This window comes from Oncorhynchus tshawytscha, unplaced genomic scaffold, assembly GCF_018296145.1.
Source record: "Oncorhynchus tshawytscha isolate Ot180627B unplaced genomic scaffold, Otsh_v2.0 Un_contig_79_pilon_pilon, whole genome shotgun sequence".
Lineage (NCBI taxonomy): Eukaryota > Metazoa > Chordata > Actinopteri > Salmoniformes > Salmonidae > Oncorhynchus > Oncorhynchus tshawytscha.
Genome location: NW_024609662.1, coordinates 180,545 through 195,000, shown reverse-complemented (window position 1 = coordinate 195,000; position 14,456 = coordinate 180,545). Strand labels below are relative to the sequence as shown.

The following is a 14,456-nucleotide window of genomic DNA, read 5'->3' as shown; positions in this document are numbered from 1 at the left end:
ACGGGGGAACACGTTTCCTCTGAGAGGGTACTAGGGAGAGGGTACAGGGAGGGGAACGGCTAGGCTACACGTTTCCTCTGAGAGGGTACAGGGAGGGGAACGGCTAGGCTACACGTTTCCTCTGAGAGGGTACAGGGCGGGGAACGGCTAGGCTACACGTTTCCTCTGAGAGGGTACAGGGAGGGGAACGGCTAGGCTACACGTTTCCTCTGAGAGGGTACAGGGCGGGGAACGGCTAGGCTACACATTTCCTCTGAGAGGGTACAGGGAGGGGAACGGCTAGGCTACACCTTTCCTCTGCTTCACACCATAACAAACCGGCTCGCTGTGAGACTTACAGAGCACTGGCTCGAGGTTATGTGAGACACAGCGTTTTCTTCTATCTTTTTTTTAACCTATGATTGAATTACGTCTCAGATCTCATCTGTTGTGTGGCAGTTCTATGGACTATTTGGACTGTCAGTCTGCACCGTCTTCCCTTCCCTCTCAGTCAGCGCCACAAGTTCACCATAGTTAAACAATACTAATAAAATACTAATAAAATACTAATAAAACTATAATAAAATACTAATAAAATAGTAATAAAATACTAATAAAATACTAATAAAACAATAATAAAATACTAATACAATACTCATAAAATACTAATACAATACTAATAAAATATTAATAAAATAATAATAATATACTAATACAATACTAATAAAATAATCATAAAATAATAATAAAATACTAATAAAATACTAATAAATACTAATAAAACAATAATAAAATACAAATAAAATAAGAATAAAATACTAATAAAATACTAATACAATAGTACTAAAATAATAATACAATAATAATATACTAATAAAATAATAATACAATACTAGAAAATACTAATACAATACTAATAAAATACTAATAAAATTAAGCAACAACATTGCAGAGTGATAACCGTGCTATGCACAGAACTAGTCAAATCTACCTTGTTAACAGGTTATTACCAATACTGGACAGATGACATTACACACACACACACACACACACACACACACACACACCCTCATGGACATATCACATCACACACGCTGTCATTCCACTGTCAAATAATGAAGTCCATTTCTCAACCAATAGGAGGTGATAGAGAAACACAGGGAAACACGTGTATAGATGTGTACAACTGAAGTAGGTCTGAAAAGCATCATTTTACCTCTACCTATTACCACAAAACAACATTCCATTAATAAAAATGTTATATGTCTCTAAGTAACAACAAAATAACCTAAATACAAAATAGAGTCATAATACACACGGTCATAAATACATATACAGTCATAATACAATAGTGTGTAATGGCGGTAAATGAACGCATAAATACCCAGAATGCAATCATATACGTGATTGTGAATACATGTAAACATGCATACATTCTGCCAGAGCTGCTCCAGTCCAGAATGTGAGTCGTCTGTGAGCTCTGTGTTCCACTGGTTGACACATAGACTCTGTCGCTGACTGACTGAGTGAAAGGCAGCAACTGGCCGTACATATTTGATTACTAATAAAGAGAGATGTTCCCTGTGTCAGATACCAAATACTCTCCGCTAAGCAAACAGATATTCTAACAACTCAAACATTGGCATTGCTATCCACTGGTGGCCCATATTTCACCCGGGGTTTTAACTCATCGTCTTTCCCTCTCCTGGTTTCTCCATATTTCACCCTGGTTTTAACTCATCGTCTTTCCCTCTCCTGGTTTCTCCATATTTCACCCTGGTTTTAACTCGTCGTCTTTCCCTCTCCTGGTTTCTCCATATTTCACCCTGGTTTTAACTCGTCGTCTTTCCCTCTCCTGGTTTCTCCATATTTCACCCTGGTTTTAACTCATCGTCTTTCCCTCTCCTGGTTTCTCCATATTTCACCCTGGTTTTAACTCATCGTCTTTCCCTCTCCCAACATACTTGTTCACATCCAATGAACTACGACTGAGAAAACTGTGCTCAGCCAGTAGCAGTAACAATACATCTAACGTCATATCAAGCTCTCCTGAACAGTGGGCCGCATGTAGGAAGGCAGCCAAGCACTCAGATTCACATAGAAATACAGTATAGTGGAATAAATGACAGAGTACTGAATAAAAAACACTTGTTCGTAAATTAGGAGGCGGCCACTCATTGATACAAGTCTGAATGTAAAGCCAAGCGCACTCCAAGCGTTAACAACGGACTCCCTCACAGCAGGGCAGAGCACAGAGAGAGGAAAGGCCGAGGAAACTGTTTCCCCTGACAACTCGCTAGCAATTACCCAATCCCCTACAGAGACCTCCGGGTTTCCAAGTCAACCCACCTGTGCAACAACGCAGGAGAACAACAAACACAGAGACAGTACAATGTTGAGAGACAGAGAGACAGAAGTTGGGCACCACAGAATCCCCAAGAATGACTACAACAATAGTCCCAGAATGACTACAACAACCATGACCATCACACTCCGCACATACACACAGCACATACACACAGCACATACACTCTGCACATACACACAGCACATACACGCAGCACATACACTCCGCACATACACACAGCACATACACACAGCACATACACATACACACAGCACATACACACAGCAGCACATACACATACACACAGCACATACACACACATACACTCCGCACATACACACAGCACATACACACAGCACATACACACAGCACATACACTCCGCACATACACACAGCACATACACACAGCACATACACTCTGCACATACACACAGCACATACACGCAGCACATACACTCCGCACATACACACAGCACATACACACAGCACATACACACAGCACACGCCACACGACTAAACCAGAATAGAGAAAAGATCTGTAACCGAACATCGGTCTGTTTCTTACCTGTCGATGATAACGGGGTCTGAAGGAGTCTCGTTCCTGTTGCCACAACTCTTCTTATCACAACACCGACTAGAGAGGAGGAAATGAAGATGTGATCAAGTCAGGTTCACACAGGCAGACCAATTCTAATCTTTTGACCCTTTTTTATAGGCAAAAGATCCAGATTGGTTCAAAAAAATATATCAGATTTGGATTGCGTGTGTAAACTGCAGCTCAAAGAGATTCACACAGTGTGGATCTTCGCATGTTTAATTGTTACTTCGTAACATTTTCTTTTAATTCTTTAATTCTATATTTATCTAAGCGTGACAGTGTTTAGATAATGATTGTTGCTGAGCTGTGCCTGTATGCCTGGCGCTAGCTGTCTGTCTGTCTGTTGATTGGTATGGAAGCTAGTCAGTCTCGCCACGCAGGGCAAACGGGTAAACATCTCCTCCATGTGTCCCAAATGGCACCCTATTCCCATAGACCTCTGGTCAAATGTAGTGCACTACGTAGGGAATAGGGTGCGATTTGCATTAGCATTGCCGAGCACTGCTGTTGCACGTTTGCTAGTCTCAGGGAGACAACATGTTTGTGGTGTTGTGTCTCTAGCACTGAACTGAGAACAGAAGACGCCAGGAGGCTGGGGAATCGTCTTTCCACAGCTTCAGCTTTTTTTGTTTCCCTCTAATTGTCAAGCTGTTAATTCTGGAGAGGATGCAGACGGCCATCTTCAAAACCAGCCTTTCTGTGATAGGCCAGAGATTCATTAGAACGCTCAGAAGCCGTGCAGCCCCTGCATCAATCTTTCACTGAAGTAGCATTGTCTCGGTTTAGCCGGTGGTGCTGGTTATAGTGCTGGGGTCTAGCCACAGCTACCGATGGGGATAGGACCGGATCCAATACTGTGTGGTACAGTTTTATTCATGTTGAAATTATACCAAAATGTTTTTATTTTATTTTTGAAAGCCTAGTTGTGTGATGGTTACATGTCCAGACGAGCTCGGTGTACACCAGATGGTGTGAGGAGAGTCTGAAGCTCTTTAAAGCTGCTACGAAAAGTTAAAGTGAATAAACAACGTCTAACAGTCCTCCACTTCTAGAGCTCCAAACCACATCTGTGTTTTCAACGGAAACGGCCTTTAATATACAAGCAGTGTGTGTACACACACACACACACACACACACACCTCTGATACATTCATTGATACGCAAACCGTCATCTAAAGGGAAAACATCGCTTCTTTTTTTTGTACGTTATGGCGTGGTGATGAGGTGTAGTTCGACCCTCTTGGAGCAGGATGACGCCTGCTGTGTGGGCTACTGTGTGGGTCAGCTCGTGACAAACAGGGATTCAACCCAACTTCATAAGAGCAGTGACTTTATCTAATGCAGGGCGGGGGGGGTGGCAAGATTATCAAAGCTCCATTTCTGTTTTTTTATTCCGCGAGTCAAAAGGAACGCCCGTTGACAGAACACAGGAATGTGCCGTCATCTGTTCTCTGTGTTGTGTCTGTTGTCAGTTGACCAATCAAACCCAACTATAGAAGGCTAAATCGATACGGGGATTCTGGCCTGTAATTCCTGACGGTCATTGAATGCAACTTCCCTAGTTATAATATTCTATTCCGCATGATATTATGTCTGAGAATAGGCAGCCTATGTAAAATTGGCTATGATTCTGCCGATATGGACCGAGGTGTTTTCATTGCAACAAGAGATTGAGGTTGATGCGTTAACACATCTACTAAGGAGTTTCCTCAAAACCCCACAACTCAGCATTTTAATAACAAAGCAAAGAAATATATTAAAAATATATATTTTTAAAAAACAAGCATTTATTAAAAGGACGTTGAAATGTAGCTAATCACCGTGACAAGCTCTTACCTGCACATGATTTCGTGTGTGAGAAGCACTCGGCACATCTCTGGGTTTTTGTCTTGACCTTCATAGATAATAGCCTTGGAACCAAAGCGAGAAATACATCAGAAGCAGACGTTTAAAATATCGAAATGGATATAACACGTTGCACATTTGCCGATCTCTGTGGGCTATAGGATATAAACCTTAACCTACACCACAATAACATTCAATTCATAAATGGATCCATTCATTATATAATTGATTATTAATTCATAAAGTATATAGGCCTATTAATATTGACATATAGGTCTACATACAGCAATTGTATAGTTTATGTTTTATAGGTTAAATTGTAAATTCTAAATATAAATTAATTTCTCGTAGATAATTTCCAAACAATTCATTTATTTACAAAATATATATTTATATATATTTGTAATGTAAATAAATAGCCTAAATGATTTGCTAGACCACAACAAAAAATGTCAAACAGGTTAATATGTGTATATGTTGTTTATATATATTTTTTTTATTATCCCAGGATAATACCAACACCACGTTGGTTCTGCTGCAGATGGGCGATGTAAATAATACCCATTTCCGTATACATCAGCGCCATTCTAATCTACAGATATTTCGTGGGGAAAGAGCTAATGGGCAATCTGTTGTTTATTTTGAGCCGCTAACAATGATTTTTCTCGGATACAAAAAAAAAGCGGTGTCGGGGGGGTTCGGTTGAGTAATTTTTGAGCATTGGCTTTAACAGATGGCGTGGAGCTGTAGGTGCGCTCGGCCTCAGTTCTTTTTGCTCTCTGTCTGTCTCTCTCCCTCCCCTCGTTCTGCCCCGGGTCTGTGATGCACGGCTACAGCCCGACAACAGCAGCCTGCCTATCCCGCGCGCAACGCCGTTACATCTTGGATGAATGTAAAACCAAAGAAGCGGGGCTTTTAATCAAAGATAAACTCTTTATAATTAGCAATTAAGTAAAACGCATGACACACTATAGGGTCTTATCACAATTGATTTAACAATGAACAACAACGCTGCTATAGCAAGAGGGGACATAAAGCGGGTGAATAAAAAACACATCACTACATAAAACATTTCACAGCAAAATGAGATAGGGATTTTAATATTGTTTTTGGTGCTTCTGGTAGTAGTTGAAAACACATCGAAACAGCTCTGTTCCATTGGAGGTGAGAGGGGTACCACATAGCCTAGCTACAACATCTATATATGAGGGATTTGGGGAGTATTGCAGTTATCATCATGTGATTTATTTCGCGTGTCTCGGCTGAAGAAACAGAAATCCATAAACTGACGGTTCAGCGTCATTGACTCTCTGATCATAGACAGACCTATAGGCTACAGTCAACGAGGAGTGGGGCGAATCTAACGTGTAGCCTATATTTCCTATATAATTTAAGAGGTGACAAAATATGAATAAACAAACTGGTCATAATAATGCTGTTTAACCCTAGACACTGACGCTATAGGCTATTCAGTGAACTTGGCGGAGGGCACTTAACAATAAGCCCATACTAGCCGAGAGTGATTTCCGAAAACATTCAGGTTGAGGAAACGAGCCACATTGTCCACTCAAGTGGCCTCTCATACTAAAAAGGGGCTCTTGTTATTGAGCCGAGACTTTCTTTTTTAACAATAATAGTCTCGTCTGTTTGTCACAATAAATAATTATTTGAACATTTCTGAACTGATGGACTGTCAACGCACAATTATACTACATAGCAGATAAGACCTATGTTTGTTGATGGCTACGACATCCCATCTATTAGCACATAAGACAAATTAGTGGTTAATTGACTAAAAATGCGCTCACGAGCCAATACACAAAGCACGGTAGTCGACCTACAAAACCAATTCATTTCAGGAACCGTAATATCAGCTAAATATTTTATAGCATTCTCTCCCCCAAAAAAGTATATATAATATCTCATGTCAAAGTATAATCACGATTTTAAAAAGATAAATTAAATAGACCCCATTAAACAGTTTTGCTGCGAATTAAATAAACATTAAGGGGAATCGTGCACGGGTATACGGGAGACCCCTGGAGCTTACAACCCGAATTAAAGAGAGGCCACTAAAGGTTATTATTGTAATTAACTATATATCGGATATCTACAACTGTCCATCTCTATAGCCGAGTCACAAAAGTTGTATAACATAAAAAATATTAACAACAATTACAATCGCTCCAACCCGAGAGGCGAGCTGATTTATAGTGAAATATAAACGATTAAAAAAACACAACCACACATGGCCTAATAACTTACAGGCTCATAATTGAAGCATATATCTTCTGTAATAGGGTCAATTTGAAAACATACGCACGTTTCCACAACACACGTTATATTTCAAGCACCATACGCATACAATTTGGCATTGCAGATAATTATATTTATAAAAAAATCTTACCTGTTTTGTCATGGAATCGATTAATCGTACGAAAAGATCCTGTTCTGTTCTGACACCTGTGAATAGAGTATATATATTTTATATCTTGTCATTTACACTGACAAGTGTCTTGTTATTTACACTGTGATTTTGCTTACACATTATATTTTAGAAAATACATGTCTTACAATTTTTACTGAGATAAAATAAATATAATTAAAACACGGTTTGTTTGTTTTTAATAAACATGTGTAATCTCAATACATGTTCATGATCATCATCTGGTTCGCGTCAGGTTAAAACGTGGATTCATATCTGATTCACCACGCATCGCTAACTGAGCGTGGATTAACCATTAGACGATGCTAGCTGACACCGACCGACACTGTAGGCAATTTACCACTTTAAAAATGTAACCCAATATCGGACTAACAACCACCATACAACGTTATCCGACGGAATCAATGTCCAAGCACGCATCCCTGATTTGTACGTATTCACTTCATAATAATCACAGTTTATTTCCTGAACAGTAGCTATACCACTTACCGTTGCTGTACAGTAACTGTAGTTTGTAGTGTATCCCATTGTTAGTTTTTTCACTGTTTGGTTCCTGAAAATAATGAGCATCGAATCAGTGTTCACATACATTTACTGTGTTTTGTTGATTTTTGTCTTGATGTGGTAATTATGAGCTCACAAAATAGGCTATTATGAAGGGGTCAAGTGGGAGGGGGGGGTGTATCTATCTATGTAGAGTAAAAAATTTTATAAACTACATGTATAAAATAATTTTGTGACATTCGAAGTCATTTAGAAAATCCACATAACTGCACGTGTCTCCTCCACCGCCTATGACGTGTTCCTGCCTTTACCACCAAATGATGAACTGTGTAGGTGAAAATAAAATATAAAAAAAAAAAAAAATGAATAAAATGGGACGATATTCCAAAGAAATGGCGCTTACTTTGTCCTTCTCCACAAAGTCCACATAAGCTGTCCGTTCGATCTCCACCGGCTGTCCTTGTCTGTCATACAACGCAAGAACGAAGTGGAAAAAGTTGGATTTTCTGAGGTTGGACGGTGGTTGCTTCTCGTAGTGTGCCCGAGCCAAACCCACACCGCTGCGGGGAGAAGAGAGAGGAGCACCTCGGTTAGATGGGAGAGAGATACACTGCAGATGGAGCTAGCATCAGATGAAAACATTGGGAGATGGTGTGAAAGGCACGTTTTTAGAGACAAGAGATTTCTTGATTTGTCACTTTAACAGTAATATGATGTAATGAGCGTTGGAGAACGCGCTGAAGAGAAGAGTCGCATAGGGAGATTGTAATTGATACATGGCAATGTGGGGATTTAGGGGCAATCTGAGAAATGCATTAAAAATTGGATGTTTGGCAAACGTACCTTTGGGCGGCTGTGTTCGCATCCACTACCCCAGATGTGTGCATCCACGAGCGGACCGAGTTCATCCCGCTGCCCAGCGGTTCCTCTTTCATAGTCGTCCCTCCTCTAGGTAAGCCAATATTTTCCTGAATTCCAAACATTAAAACAGTTTCGTACAAACCCGCTCCAGCCAAATGAGAATAATAGGAAGGTAGTTGTTGAAGAGCAATCTTTCCTTCTTGGTGGTTGACAAATAACAGTAAAATAAGTTTGTTGTAGTTAAAACGTGTAGAACGAAATAAAAGTCCCAGTTGAGTTCACAAGTCCTGTCTCCTTGAGCCCGTCCTGTGTTGGCACGACATTAACAACTCACAGAGTGAGTTACTGTAGTCTATCTCCGTAGCTGGTTGGAACGTGATCCTCCTAGTCGTTGAAGAAGTCGTTCAAATAGCAGGATATGGTTGTAGTTGCTTCTGTTTTATTCTAGTTTTTATTCGAAATGCGTTTGAAGAAAACTTTTTTGTTTTTGGTGATGGCTCCTCAAGCTGGAGTCATCATACAACAAGCATTTACAACAACAACAAAAAAGCTTCAGTTGAATCGACCACTTCTGGCAATGCGCTCCAGCTCCAAAAGACAAAATAAACGAAATGATTACTACGGAGGTGTTCCTGGACACAGGAGAGGTTGATGAGAGGCCTTTAGCGTCTTGCAGAATGGGATGGAAGCATACAAAACTCAACCCTCTATCCCGGAGGAGTGGAACCTTTCCCGGGAGCCAAAACTCTAAACCCACGGGATGCGCGCTGTCAGAATATGACGCGCTGGTGGGCGGAGCTTCGACCATATATGGAACAGTGACACGTCCTGTCCCTGAACGAGCTTCATTCTGGAGAGTCCTACATTTCAATAGCTGCCTGGCTGAAACCCGAGAGCTCCAGCAAGGCAAGCTCCACTTTTTCCTCCATCAAATGTAGAGATTTCCCCCCCCTCAATTTCACATCTTGTGACGTTAATATTCACTAAGCATGAAATCCTAAAGGACAAGAGTGTAGCCGATACAACACATTATAGGGAAGGAAGCGGTATTGGGACTAAATACTTTACCCAGGTAGGCTGCTATGTGATGTTCTCAGCGTTGAATGAGGAAATATCGACTAAAAGTCTGAGGGAAAAGCATAACATGTCTATAGGAGCATAAAGGAATTGCTTTCCAATCCATTTGGTCAAAACTAGATACAATGTCAATGGGATATATTTCACTATTGCTATTTGTTAAGGCTTTTCCAAATCTAAATTAGCACGTTTTATAAAGGAGGTCGCCAGCGCATATATATATATATATATAGTCAAAGTTAATCAATGCTATTTTAATGCAGCCATAATTCAAGTGTTGGAATATAACACGTCTCTCATGGCGAACTAAAGTAACTCTGCTGCAAACAGTAGCCTCGGTATTACTATCTTTATAAAGGGAAATGCGTCAGATGTCTGTATCCCAGGCTACTACCATTTGCATGGTAAGAACTCGTATCGATTCAATGTGCAATACCTCATGTCTGTCATGAAGTGTATTAAACAGCCGGGCATCGTTGCAATGTGTTAGCCTAATGCAATGTGCAGGTTGTATTTGTGCTATACATGAATGTTCAATACGATAGTTGATTTAGTTTAATGTGGGTGTACATCATTCTATTCAGTGAACGGACTCGGGGGATGCGCGGTGTCCAACCTCTCTCTTCTGAAGAACAGACCTGTATTTTATTATAATAAAGAAACACTTTTAAATAGCACAATAATATGACGGGAAGGTATTTCTCCTCCAGGGCAATGCTTTCTTGTTGCCAATTTGCAGACCTTTTTTTTTAAAGGTATATATTTTTACATTTTAATTAATCGTCAAAAAAAAAAAGTGAAGTCCGATTTGGGTTATCAGGGGACCCCACAGCCCCGTGCACTAAAGGGGTGGGATGGGTGTACGTGGAAAGGAAGAGAGATGTGTTTTAGACAGCATTTTGCTGGGGTTGGGGGTTAATGACTATTGCCAAAGATAAGTGAATTATCAAAGCGGCTGTTGTTCTTGCCTCGTCTCTAAATCCATTCCTTTCCCGGCCCTGCACGTCCTAATTAAATACGTAAGTATAATAAAACAGCATTTTATTACTATTTTAGGATAATATCGTTAAGCTATTCTATTTCTAGACAATTCACAATTTATTAATTTACAATTTATTGTGTCAACCCGGAAAATATTGTACTAAGTGTTCATATGAATGGGTTCATATGCAAATTGCTTATAAATTATTATTTGCTCGATAAATTGATGTGACGTTACCAATGCCGTGTTTGCGGCGTTGCAAGTTAAATGTTATAACGTTGAAATTGAGCGCACTTGACTTTTTTAGTTTTTTTCCCCTCTTAAATATGTTATTTCAATTGGTCATAAATTAAGTTACTTGCCAACATTTTTTTATTTTTATCTCAGTATAATTCTGTCTTGGAAACTGCATATTGCACCAAGTAGCCTAATGATATGTTTAATGCCGATTATACACCAAAGGGCCTGAAATCAAAGTAGGGTTTTTAGGACAGATCCTGTTCAAACTGATACTGTTGACGGGAGAGAAAGAGGTTCTCGGACAGTTCGACAACCCCATCACGTAGGTAACGACCCCGTCATAAAAAAAGGAGTTTTAAACCTTATTTGACAACAAATGCAGCTGCTCCTCTATTTTGGACGATATTAGGCGAAAATGAATGCAAATCTGTGTTGGGAGCCATCTGGACAGGAATAGGGAATCAGCTGCTGCCACAACAGGCGCTGAGCCTGAATCTATTTCAGCTCATTTTCTAGGATCATCTGGTAGCGTGCTAAATGCTCTCTTTCATTTCAACCAAGTTTTAACTTTGCCTTCCTCTCTAACTGCTTCCGTCAGACAGACGGAAATTAATCAAGGTGCTTAGGACGGAAAGAAAAAAACGGGACGTTGATGGACATATAAGTGCATATTTTAATTTATGATCATGTCTCAATTTGACATATGAGTGCTTCTCGCACGTGCTTATTCTGTGGTGGTGTTTAAACATCAGCAACACACGCAGCGACATCTCAACAAGTCATGATGTTGATGCACGGATAGATTATTCTTTAGCAATAAAAAGTCATAACAAAGCAATAGCATAATAAGTCAAGATAAATAATAATAATAATAATGATACCAATAGTAATGATAATAATAATAATAACAACAACGATATTAATAATATTAATAACAATACGTCTATTATATTCTAATATCAAGTCACTAAAAAGCTTGTGTATATTTTGCATTCAACATTAACTGTGCGTGTAGCCCATACTGCTCTAATCATAACGACCATGTGTGCGGATTTAGTTGTAAAAGATCGCTAATGTTATATCTCATTTGGAGAAGTGTGCTAATAGTGAACGCTAGACAACAAAATAAAACCACAATGTTAGTCATGCAGGAGGAGTGTGCTAATAGTGAACGCTAGACAACAAAATAAAACCACAATGTTAGTCATGCAGGAGGAGTGTTGGTTTGAATAAGATTTGCTTGGTGTTGCCAAGACCTCCGGAAGAAAACGACCCTCCTCCTCATTGTGTGTGAAGTGTTCCTTTTGTGTGAATTTACGGGGTGAGGCTTCAATGATCCCCCACAAATTTGCATTTAAATAGCGACATCAACCGATTCGCGTGCCACACACCAATGGGTCTCCCAGATGTCAAGGCAAAGTCGGTGAGATGGCCATAGCCCAGCTGTCCTCTCCTCTCCTCCAGTCGCAACATCATACCAAAGCACAGAGAGAGAAAGACTAAATATACCAAGGTTTTCCTGTTTTCATCTCCGATCGCTAAAGCAGCGTGTCGTGTTACTGACTGTACAGTGGGCGACATCGCCCGATGCTGTGGCAGCAGAAAAAATGAACAAGACTTCACTGAGTGAAGGAACATAGATAGAAGAAAAAATATCCAACAAGACGCGATTATATTATTGTTTTAAACAGGACATGGTTTCATTACTTTGCTAGATAGTCCACATATTTCTTAATGCCAGCCTGGGATGCGAAAGCTCACAATAAGTAGCGGACAGAGAGTTTTATTGGCATGACATGGACACGAAATAAAATAAGAGACTAATTGACAATGCAAAAAATATTGAACACAGGACTCTTTCAAACTGAGACATTAGTTAGGGTAATCTTTTATCCCATAAATGTCCATTTCTCTGCAGCCTCAGCTTGTGGTTGATGGCACGTTGGGCAATATAGGGGTCCTGCTTTCACGGTTAGAGCACAAATTGAACTTGAACGCTTTGTGTGGCTTTTAGAAACGTGGTTTTAACATAAAGGAAACTTCTTTTAGATGCAGTTGAATCATCCACATATAAAATATTTTCAGATATAGTTGAAAGAAGTCCTCTTTCACTTCAGACAAATATCGACATTCAGCACTTTCCAATATTTCACTTTTACAGCTGCCTCTCTCTCGCGCTCTCTAGTGTGTGTGTTTGTGTGTGTGTTCGTAGTAGGCCGACTGCACCATCATCAACCAAATGTCAGAGCTGAGTGACTGCGCATCAAAAACACTCAACTGCATCTATGACAGTTTTTCAGTTGCATAGATTATTATTCCACGCCCTAATCATCACATAATAAATTACACAATTAACTGTTAGATAGCACACGAAGTTAAAATATATAGGCAAGTCACTAACAACGTGCATGTCAGATGGAATCTTATTTTAGAACGAAAAAAAATCACATTTCTTACTCATAAAATGTTCTTAATATTTATGGCAAAACAACATGCTTCTAATTTGTTTCAATAACCGTAAATATGCCGCTCATAAATCAACTCTTAAACAAAGGATCGTCTCTGCTTTATAAGCGCTGCGTCTCTTTCCCGGTGGCTTGTTTCAAATTCAATGTTGTTAATTATTACAGGAAATCAAACATGAGTATTGGCAAAATCACGAGCACTTAATGTGCCCTCTGAGAGTATTCATACCTCTTGACTTATTCAACATTTTGTTGTGTTTACAGCCTGAATTCAAAATGGATTAAATATATTTTTTTCTCACCCAATCGACACACGTTAATAATGACAAAGTGAAAAATTGTTTTTCGAATTTTTTGCAAATTTATTGAGAATGAAATACAGAAATATCAAATGTACATACAGGTATGTATTCAACCTCCTGAATCAACGTATGTTAGAATCACCATTGGCAGCAATTACAGCTGTGAGTCTTTATGGGTAAGTCTCTCAGAGCTTTGCACACCTGAATTGTACAATATTTGCACATTATTCTTTAAAAAATTATTTAAGCTCTATCAAGTTGGTTGTTGATCATTGCTAGACAATGATTTTCAAGTCTTGCCATAGATTTTCAAGCCGATTTATTAAGTCAAAACTGTAACCACTGTAGGCTACTCAGGAACATTCAACGTCGTCTTGGTAAGTAACTCCAGTGTAGATTTGGCCTTGAGTTTTAGGTTATTGTCCTGCTGAAAGGTGAATTAATCTCTCAGTGTCTAGTAGAAAGCAGACTGAACCAGGTTTTCCTCTAGGATTTTGCCTGTTCTTAGCTCTATTTCCATTTATTTTTATCCCTAAAAAAAACCTTAATAGTCCTTGCCGATGACAAGCATACCCATAACATGATGCAGCCACCAACCATCCTTGAAATATGAAGAGTGGTCCTCAGTGATGTGTTGGATTTGCCCCAAACATAACGCTTTGTGGTGTATTCAGGACATGAAGTTCATTTCTTTGACAAATTATTTGCAGTTTAACTTTAGTTCCTGATTGCAAACAGGATGAAGGTTTTGGAACATTTTTATTCTATGCAGGCTTCCTTCACTCTGTCATTTAGTTTAGTATTTTGGAA

At 39.4% G+C, this 14,456-nt stretch overlaps 1 protein-coding gene across 1 annotated transcript; it reads right to left on the bottom strand.

Moving 5' to 3' along the window:
- Positions 1-2,755: 2,755 nt before the first annotated feature.
- LOC112241494 (transcription factor COE3-like) lies at positions 2,756-9,338 on the bottom strand. The gene is made up of 6 exons (XM_042316691.1): positions 8,563-9,338; positions 8,123-8,279; positions 7,705-7,768; positions 7,177-7,232; positions 4,761-4,834; positions 2,756-2,960 (listed from the first exon to the last, which is right to left on the bottom strand). The coding sequence occupies exons 1-6, from the start codon at positions 8,700-8,702 to the stop codon at positions 2,888-2,890; spliced, it is 564 nt and encodes a 187-aa protein (XP_042172625.1). The 5' UTR covers positions 8,703-9,338; the 3' UTR covers positions 2,756-2,887.
- Between the last annotated feature and the right edge of the window lie 5,118 nt (positions 9,339-14,456).

What these genes read in the sequence shown, in the direction of transcription:
- LOC112241494 (XM_042316691.1), bottom strand. Translation starts at nt 8,702, where the DNA reads ATGTTTGGAATTCAGGAAAATATTGGCTTACCTAGAGGAGGGACGACT. An exon ending in GCGAACACAGCCGCCCAAAG is followed by an intron (nt 8,280 to 8,562) that starts GTACGTTTGCCA and finishes TTCTCCCCGCAG; the next exon opens with CGGTGTGGGTTTGGCTCGGG. An exon ending in ACAGTTACTGTACAGCAACG is followed by an intron (nt 7,233 to 7,704) that starts GTAAGTGGTATA and finishes CTCTATTCACAG; the next exon opens with GTGTCAGAACAGAACAGGAT.